General features: G+C 39.0%; 1 protein-coding gene across 1 annotated transcript in view; it reads right to left on the bottom strand.

The window, feature by feature from the left end:
• The window catches only part of LOC141440550 (anoctamin-10-like), a 45,607-nt gene that overhangs the window by 10,184 nt on the left and 25,217 nt on the right, over positions 1-10,206 (bottom strand). The window contains exons 16-19 of the mRNA XM_074105095.1: positions 4,285-4,482; positions 3,499-3,630; positions 2,199-2,330; positions 1,335-1,471 (exon numbers count right to left, since the gene is read on the bottom strand). Coding sequence (XP_073961196.1) covers positions 1,335-1,471; positions 2,199-2,330; positions 3,499-3,630; positions 4,285-4,482 — 599 coding nt within the window. The remainder of the gene's footprint in view (positions 1-1,334; positions 1,472-2,198; positions 2,331-3,498; positions 3,631-4,284; positions 4,483-10,206) is intronic.

Below are 10,206 nucleotides of genomic sequence, written 5' to 3' on the forward strand. Positions count from 1 at the left end.
ACTGAAAAGTGAGCAAACCCTCTAACTTCTGTAGAAAGTGCTGTTAAAGCAAATTGCTAGTTTACTCCGAACTGGCTTGATTATTATACGTTGGAGAACATGAAAAAATAATGGACCGGTGTTTTGTTATTTCGGCTCAAACTTACATTTTACAAAAAAAAATCCTACTATATATATATTTTTTTTCTATTTTTTGTTTTTTTTTTCATACTTCGGACCGCTTCCGCTTCACACATTTTTTTTTATTAATTGTATTTTTTTTGTAATTGGTCGAGTTTGGGCAGCTAAAAAAATTCGTGTCCGTTATTTTAGACTACTCTATAAATATATAAAAATAAAATAAATCGGGGCCCGACAGTTGGGTACCCTTCCTTGTAGGAAAACGAGCAAGTGGATGTCACGTACTGTGAGAACGTTCTACAGTGGGTCAGAAATCAAATTTGCAGGTGGTAGGACCTTGTGCAAGGTCCGCCCGGATTGCTACCACCATCTTGCTCGCTAATCCTGCCGTGAAGCAGCAGTGCTTGCACTGTTGTGTTTCGGCCTGGAGAGTAAGACAGCCGGTGAAATTACTGGCACTTGAGGTATCCCATCTTAGGCCTCCAGGTTGGCAACGCATCTGCAATACCCCTGGTGTTGCAGATGTTTATGGGCGGTGGTGATCTCTTACCATCAGGAGACCCACTTGCTCGTTTGCAATCCAGTCGAATAAAAAAAAATGGTTGAACTGTACCAAGGAGAGTCATTGGTCTGTTGCCGGCCTTTCAAGAAAGTATGAGCCCTTTTACTTAATACTCGGGACTTAATACTATTACTATTAATCAATCCTTTCTTTGTAATTTTTTTATGGTGCAGTGTAGTGACTGGATATGTTCAAAATTAAAGGCTGACCAGAATTATAAAAAAACCTTACCATATTGCGGAAAACCAATACAACTACGAATAATTTCTTGCACTGGTAACAATAAATTCAAATGTCTTCTGTATTGGTGTCAAAGTTTAACGTTGTTTGCGCGTCGTATTTTAAAGTGTCATTCTGTGTTTGTGTGCGTTAAAAAGCCAAAGATTATCCATAGCCTTGGAAGGAAAATAATCCACAATGTATAAAAGTATTTTTCATAGAAAAAGTCTGAAGGATTAGAAAATATTCCTTTAAATAACATCACCTATAGTGCGTGTAAAGAATGTTGCAATATAAAACGTAGAAGTGTTGCCCTCGCGTCAGGTTTTTTATATTCCTGGTCAGCCTTTGCTACTGCATAATGAAGAAAAATCTAATCATTCCATCTAACATAGCATTCGGTCGCAATATACAGCACACTCACAGTTCTGACCTGAAGGGCGGTATCTCCGGTATTTTGCCGATGTTGATTCGTTTCTTGTCGGGTTTGTCCAGCTTGGGGGTGGTGGGGGTGAGCGTGCGGGGGGTGCGGGGCGAGGGACGCACGTCGTCCTGGGAGGGGCACGACGACTGTGGAGGGACACGTGAAGGGGTCAATCAACTTTTTTACCCAATACGCAGTATCAAGCCATGACCGTAATAGGAACGTGTTAGAAACGGAATGTCAAACGGATACGTAACACGCGACGGCGACGGTTGGTTAGGTAACTTGCTAGTGGGCATGGTATCATACTCTTCAATACAAAAATAGTACATTGTATTTGTGAACCTTACCAAATGACAGGCTCGCAAAATGCCCGCTGGAGTGCGACGTATGTTGATAAGTAACTGGATATGTTACCATGGCAACAAGCTATATTGTTGAATGACCCGTTTATCATATTGAACATAGGCTTCCCCTATAGATCACCAGTTGCTTCGGCTGGAAGCAGCTTGCATTCACCGTGAACCCGCGGCTTTAACCAGGTCATCCGTCCATCTCGTTGATGGACGTCCTACGCTGCGCTTGCCGATCCGCGATCTCGAGAACTTCTCGATCCCAACGGCCATCTGTTCTGCGTCGTATAACCCATCGTACTTTTTTTATTTTTTTATTTTGACATAATAAAGTTCCATATTAAAATAGATACGAAAATGACACTCATTTAATACAATAATTGACACTTCGGGTACAGTCGTGTTCCGACTTTTCCCGATGGATATACATTATGCACTGTAACTGTACACACCTTTTACACAATATACTATTGTGTAAAAGGGCTTATAATAGTACGTTATAATGAAAATGGCGGCATACCAAGAGCGGCGCGTGCGTGCCATTGATGGCCTCTCGCCGCTGGAACTCCTGCTTCGCCATCTCCGTCGCCAACCAAGCTGGGATCTCGGGTATAGCCAGCCGCAACGCCAGAACCACCACTAGTATCACGTGCTGAAAATAAACCCTCGTTTAAATGAAATAGCGTACAGTCACCAGCACCAATATCTGACACAACAAAGCTCGGGTAAATATCTGATGCGACTCTGTTTCCAGGACACCTAAGACATATCAGATATTTTTGGACGCTTGTGGCAGATGGGTGGTTCAACTTGCTCTTTTTGTTATTCTGTCCCATCAATGAGGGCGACAGAATGAAAGAAAGATGATAGAAGGGGTTTAAAACTACCACAAAAATGCATGTTTGGCAAATTTTAATCCTATATACTAACGGTTTAAAGTGACTCATGAGACCGTATCTATAGCAGGCAGCAACGAGTGACAAGAAAAAGTTGATCGACCCATATTAATGCAGGTGAATCTTCTTCTTCTTCTTTGCTCCATCCCACTTTAAGTGGGGTCGGCTCTCGTAATCTTGAGGCGCCAAGACGTTCTGTCTTGGGTTGTCGGGTGGGTCGGGTAAATTGTTATTGGCAATAAGCTTTTTTCATACTGGGCCACCTGGTTGACGCGGGGCGTCCCCGGCCTCTTTTATTTTCCGGTAGGCATAACCCTTTTTGGATCACGTCTTCCTGATCTCTACGCATTACGTGGCCGTACCACCTCAGTCGACTTTCCGTAATTTTCTCGGGTATAGGGGCTACCTTGAAGCTGCCACGAATATATCGTCACTACTTTGAAAAAATCTCATATCTAAAATCAATATGTCAACAAAATTGAACCTTGTTAAGATAAAGATCACTAAGAAAAAATATATATTTTTAGGAACGAGTTTTTTTATTAAGTAGTGATGATATTCGTTCCGTACTTTATCCCAGACCATCTCAGCATGGTGTTATTAATCAGAAGTATTTTATCTTACCCTGCACTGTTATTACTTGGAAAAACTTGGTTGGGTTGTCGAGTTTATATTGATGTCGATGATCGATCACAAGGTCTCAAGGCGTGCCCTGCAGTGCAGTGCAACTATGGCCCCAGCCGCATTTTGAGAGGCCTGTATCCAGCAGTGGGACGTACAATGTATAGGCTGGGATGATAATGATGGTGATGATGACGACGGTGATGATGTGATGGCCCGGACAGACCGATCAGCGCGCAGTTCACCAAAACCGCTACCGCCATCATTGCTTCGTATATTAGATGGTAATAATGATAAGAGTACCTCGAGAGCCACGATGACGAGCACGGTCTGTGCCGGAGTCGCGTCCGGCAGCAGCCGGTGCACGGGCCCGGACAGACCGATCAGCGCGCAGTTCACCAAAACCGCGACCGCCACCATTGCTTCCATGGCACTCTGAAAATTATTAAAAAATCATATTTTATTCGAAACTAAACAAACTATATAAATATAAATAAAATATATACAAATGTACCGGGCCACAATTCGTCGGATAAAGAGTACGCATCAACCGAATTGTATCAATTTAGCCGCCGTAGACACGTTGACGTTCAGGTTGGTAGGCATGTGTGCATATCGCACGTTTAGAATAAAACGGACACAATTCGAAATACTCAAATTTCCAAAATATACTTTGTACAAAATATATGAAGTTTGTACAGTCGCCATCAGATATTTGGGAGCGGTAAAGGTGGTCAAAAATATCGGCACATGTACTCTATTATTAAGGTTCATGTTTCGATATTTTTGATAACCTTGGCCGCTCCGAAATATCTGATGGCGACTGCACGAAGGTTCCCTCACTTAAAAAGACCCATACTTGCCTACGACATGATGATGGCCAACGATGGGCTAGTTTCATGGAAAAGTCTAAATGGTCCCTCATTTAGTACCTGCCAGCTGCCGATGCTCTTGACGCGTTCCCCGAACGGGCGCTGCGCCACGTGGCACAGTTTGAACGCGTCAGCGCGTATCTCCGCCGCTTGTTGGACCTATACGTCTCTGCCATTCCTCGCTGCTTCCAAGTGTGTATCGTGTATCAAGCCGTACCTGCCAGCTGCCGATGCTCTTGACGCGTTCCCCGAACGGGCGCTGCGCCACGTGGCACAGTTTGAACGCGTCGGCGCGTATCTCCGCCGCGTTGTTGGCGGCCGCACAGAGAGCCGCGAGCGGAAACGCCGAAGAGAACAGCACCACGTGCCCTAACTGCGTCAACATCTCTAGGTATTCTGCGAAGGTGCCTTCGTACTGAAAAACATGTTTTTTTTTTATTAAACGAGGAAATGGCGGGAAGACCCGCACGAGTTACGGAGCCCAAGCCTTCCCCTAACTATAACTTTCATGTAAGTTCTTCCTAAGGAACCTTAAGCACCACGTAATTACGTGACTATGATCTGTTGATGTTGCTAATACATAAGATTAAGTTATGCAGTGGAATTAAGTAGGTAGTAGCATCAGCAGGCTTTCGGGACGAAGTCACGTAATAACGTGACGTATTCCTAAACCATGGTTAAGCTATACATTATTATATAGATTCATTAGGATAACCAGATTAATATTGTCTTAGGCTAGATCTTTGGAGTAGCTGTGTACTTATATACTTAATTAAATAAGTTAAAGTACTCTTAATTATTTATCTCACGCGTTCTTCAGCGACTGGCCAAACAGAAGTGCAAACAGGGCTTAAGGGGTCCATCCAATTCGATAAGGCTGCGTTTCCACCAGAGACGTGCGATAGGAATGTGTTTTTCATAAACCAATATAAAAGCTTTATTTACCTATCCTCGCACAGCACAGTTCTGGTAAAAACAGCCGAGCAAAGCGAGGCTAGGTAAATGAAGCGTTTCTATTGGTTCATGAAAAACACATTCCTCGCTACACAATCTTCGCCCACCACGCACGCCAATGCTTGTCTGTAGCACGTGGCTCTCAAACACATGGACCGATTTTCATGCCGTTTTTTCATGTCAAACTGAATTACCTTGCAGTGGTACTAAAACTGGCTCAGCGGTTTTTGAGATATTGAACTTTAAAATGACAACGGGCGTTTTCGAACTTATCAAAATTGATTAGGCTATTTCATCAAACATTCTTCATTTAATTTTACTAACCTTAAAAAGCTGTGACTCCAGCTCCGCCTGATGTATGACCTTTTGTCCGACGCCCGACTCAGAATCGCGTCTTTCTTCACCGTTGCCGAGAGTGCTGTCGGGAGTGCCCGTCTTCTTATCGTACATTTCGGTAAACTGCGCTGACGTTGGCGCTGCAAATTAGAAAGAAAAAATACGGATCCTGGGTTCAATACCCGGGCAAAATTACATTAGAAATTACAATTACAGTGGAAAGAAGTTTGCAAAGAAGTGACAAATGTATTCGTAGAATTCCAAAAATTCCATATAATTACAAGTATTTGCCACTCTGTAATGGTTACTTCCGTTACACTGTTAACCCTCGATGCAGAAAGAGGACTGTTATTACTTTTTAACCCGCGTATTCGTGAGTCTGTAACATCGTAGCTCCTAAACGGATGTACTGATTTTGATCGGATTTTTTTCTTCGATTAAAAATAAGTTTAAACAATTCAAAAAATGCAATTATCATTGATTAAAATATTAAACAGTGTGTGTGAAGTTCCCAATCCGAACTGGGCCCGCGTGGGAACTACGGCCCGAGCTCTCCTATTCTGCAGAAAAGGCCTATTCCCAGCAGTGGGACGTATATAGGCTGGGATGATGATGAAAGTTTTATTCTACAGGAAATTAGAGCACTCACTTTTAGTAGGACTTAGCGCACCAAACACTTCAACACAGATCTTGGCCAATCTGAGGTTCTCAATCAAATAAGGCAAAGCTGACTCCTTCAGGTTGCCTATTATTTGTCTTGTTATAAGCAACACAGCCAGTTGCTGAAAATGACAAACAAATACTTATACTGCTATAGCAGATGTTCGGATGACGTGAAAATTACGCTGTTCAAAGCGTTTTGCACGTAATTTTTAACCGACTTCAAAAAAGGAGGTTCTATGTACGAATGTTTGTATTTTATTCGAGTGGTTTGTGGTTTCAGCACACGAAACGGGTTTACAGCAACGCGTTCAGGATGCTACTAGGGCTACCGCGACACTGCAGCACATCCGCTGTGTTCGCTGAGACGCGCACAGACCGCTTTCAAGCTATAATGCGTAAGAAGACGGCTTCTCTCTCTCCAGCGTGTGCGTGGTAGCAATAATAGTATCCTGAAAATTATTGCCACCCGGGCTGGACAGCCCTTTGTGGTGGGACATGACTAAAAAAAGTCATAGGGGCCATATAATTTAATTTGAAATTTTTAATTTAATTTAATTTAGTTTTTAATATTAGTAGTTACTAACATAGTAGTATATTTTTCTTATTTTCTTTTAAATTACTAACACTATTATGGATGATTATTGTATCGTCTGAAAAATAAATGATTATTATTATTATTATTAATACTATACAGGGTTGTCCCACGACTATGTCATATGGAGGCAAAGTATCTATAATTATTATATGATAGATAGTCATTTTTCTGTAAGGAAACTTCATTTTGATAAAAAAACAATTTGACTGCATTCAAAGATTTTAGAAATAATCGCCTGTCTGACCGAAGAATCTGAACCCGCCAAGGAAAAAAACACCGTAATTTTAAAAGGCTCAATTGGAAGAATTTTTCAATAACATCCAGCTAAATAAAAGGAAGATCATTAAATTTTTATATTGTAAAAGGTTATAAACCACCGCCCATTAATTTTTTTAAAAGCATTTTTCAGCATAAAATATTTTAAAGCGGTTACCTCTCTTCAATTTATCCATATCCTGAAGATAAAACGCAATGTAGAACAAACTCATGAACGAGTTCACAAATTGAAACTGAAAGAGAAATCACACCTTATACCTTCATATACTAAAAAACAACTACAATGAAAGCTTTTTCACGCGTGTCAATGTTTTTTGTGTACTAGATGAAAATAAATAATGAACCTAATAGTTGTGCTGTATAAAAGCTAGAAATTTCAACGATTAATACGATTATAAATGTGCATGCGGAATTTAATAAGCTCTTTATACAACTTTTGTTAGGCTCAAATTTACTTACTTACTATGAGTTTTTTGGTTTTACAAAGTGACGGCTTTACTTATATTATTTCTATTCTATACAATATTACTGATTGACAACACGTTTATCTCCCTTATTAGATAAGATCTCTCCCGAATTAGATATTTGTGTAAGTAAACAGATTGGTCGAAATCTTGTTACTTTATTTATTATTATTCCGAAAGCGCTGGTAGTTTAAAAAAATGACGTGAATTTGAATTTGAATTAAACGAAATATCAGATTCATACAACATAATAAAAATATAAAAAAAAAAAAAAAATAGTTTCTGCAGCTGAATTATTATATTGTTTATCATGAAATTATAGTATCTGGAATTCTGGATATAATTGGAATGAATTTTCTAGGACTTAGATGTTAATGGAATGAACTTTATAGGATTTGGATATTATGATAATGGATTTTCTAGTACTTATTTGATTGACTATTATAAGAATGAATTCTCTAGGATTTGGATATTATTGGAATGGATTTTTTAGGATTTGGCTATTATAGGAATAAATTTTCTAGGATTTGGATATTATTGGAATGGAGTTTCTAGAATTGGATATCTTCGAAACAACAGGTAGATATTTAATAATTACGTAATCCTATCACTTTGTTAACCTAAAACATTGTTTCGTTAATATCAAAACTTGGCCAATTATCATGCAAAAATAATCGCGTGCTATTCGAACACCCTGTGCTAGTAACATTGAGCATAATAAATAGATGGAGAGCACATGCATAGAGCAAAAAACACACGCTGATGTATTTTTTACCCGACTGCGAGACGCAAAGGAGACAATAATGTTTTCTTTGGATGTACTGCAAACTAAGTTATTATTAAGTTAAGTTTTTTTTTACAAGATACAGTATTGTGCTAATAATGTTTATCATTTTAACAATTATTATACGCTTAAAACAAGGTTTATTTATGTTATATGGTTGGAGGACCCTACGCCGAGAGCGTGGGAGAAGAATTAACGTTTATTAGAATTAAAAATCTCAGTTTGAACAGTTAATAATAAAAAACACAGGGTTTTAATACCATGTATCATGCATTATCTACTGCGAGATAAGCGACAGCGAACTGTTAAGATATTTTTAGATCGTGGCGTGTTTTTGTTCTTTGCAAATATGCATCTCTCCATTTATATCGGGACCAAAAACCCAAACCACAATATTTTGCGTTGATGATACACCTATTAAAATATAGTGAATGGGTTAACTGACTCCCTGTATGCTCTTCGACGGTAATGATTAAATCTCTGTTAATACCTTTTCGTCTATGACAAGCAAAGCGTGATGATTTAGCTTTACTTTAGCACGGCATTTTTAGCTTTTTTTTTTAATACAAACCAATGCTATTTTCACAATCAGATGATTCTCATACTTTGTCTCGAGGCGATAGTTTTCTGTTTAAAAAAAATGCGTGATGTGTCACATATTTTCAGTGTTACCATTTTAAAAATAGTCGATTTTTTGCAGTCCAGTTCCATTTGGTAAGCAATAAAAAGAAAATTACATACTATAGTAATTTCTCTATGTATTACTGCCTATGTTATCTAGTTAACTAGTACTATTTATGGAGTAATTTAATTAATCTACATAGAATAATTGAGAATACAGTTTCTATTTGTAATTGTGCTAGATTGAACTATGCTGAATAAAGAAGGGCTGAAGGGGTACAACCAATGACATGCAAAAATTTCAAATCTATTAGATATTTGAGTCACACATTAGATACACAGGTTAACTTGAAACGGCACACTTCCAAATAAAAACAAAAACAAAAAACTTCTCTAAATATTAACAAATTTATTGAAATAGCAATAATATCCACATCTTTTCTACATTTCAAAGCAATAAAATAAAATGTCTTTATCATATTGCTTTATATTCGCAGATGGTACCAAAAATCTGTCCAAACGTTGAGTAAGTACATTTTTTTATTAAAATGATAAACAAAACAAATGACACGCCACCAAAAAGTTTGGCCCCGTTTTTTAACCAGTCTTCAACCTGTGGATACCAATGCGTGTTTCCAACATGAAAAACTTTGTACAGTCAAGTGCAAAAACATGTATCTATTCGAACCACTCAAGAATATGTTACCACGGCCTTATTACGCCTGAATAAGAGTGTGGTACATATTTTTAAAGCGCTGAATATGTTCATATTTTTACATCCCACTGGACGTCACTAATTTAAAGCCACCGTACCTTTGTCGTTAAGCCACCTCGCTATCCGCGCGTATGCTTCCTCTTCAAGGAATATTATTATGGCCAGGAACGCTCGCGGAATCCAGTTGAAATGACCTATCCTGGTTTCCCACCAATCCTAGGAATGTCAGGAAAAATTACATCAAAAGGTCACATTGGCTACATATCTGAATGTGTTTGTTAGAACATTGACATTAATGTAGTGTGATAGGTGATGGGCAACATGTCTGAGTACGCTGTTAGATGATTGACCTTACAATGTGAATATGACGCCAATGACCCGGCAACATCTCAGAGTGTATTTTCAGACATGGCCTCATATCGGATTGTGTTGTTGGAACATTGACATTATTATATCTGAGTGTGATGATGATGAATCATCGGCAACATATCAGTGTTGTTTAGACATTGGCAACATATCTGAGTGTGTTGTTGAGATATTCACAACATTATCTGAGTCTGTCGTTAATATTAGCCATCAATCCTGAGTGTGTAGCTGTTGACATTGGCCACAAACAGTCTGTTCATAATATACCTGAGTATATTCATGAGTTGACATTAGAAAGTTACCTGAGTGTGTAACAGAGTGAAGGTGACGACAGTAGCGAGGATGAGGCAGAGCAGTGTGAGAGG

This window comes from Choristoneura fumiferana, chromosome 22, assembly GCF_025370935.1.
Source record: "Choristoneura fumiferana chromosome 22, NRCan_CFum_1, whole genome shotgun sequence".
In the NCBI taxonomy this organism is placed as follows: domain Eukaryota; kingdom Metazoa; phylum Arthropoda; class Insecta; order Lepidoptera; family Tortricidae; genus Choristoneura; species Choristoneura fumiferana.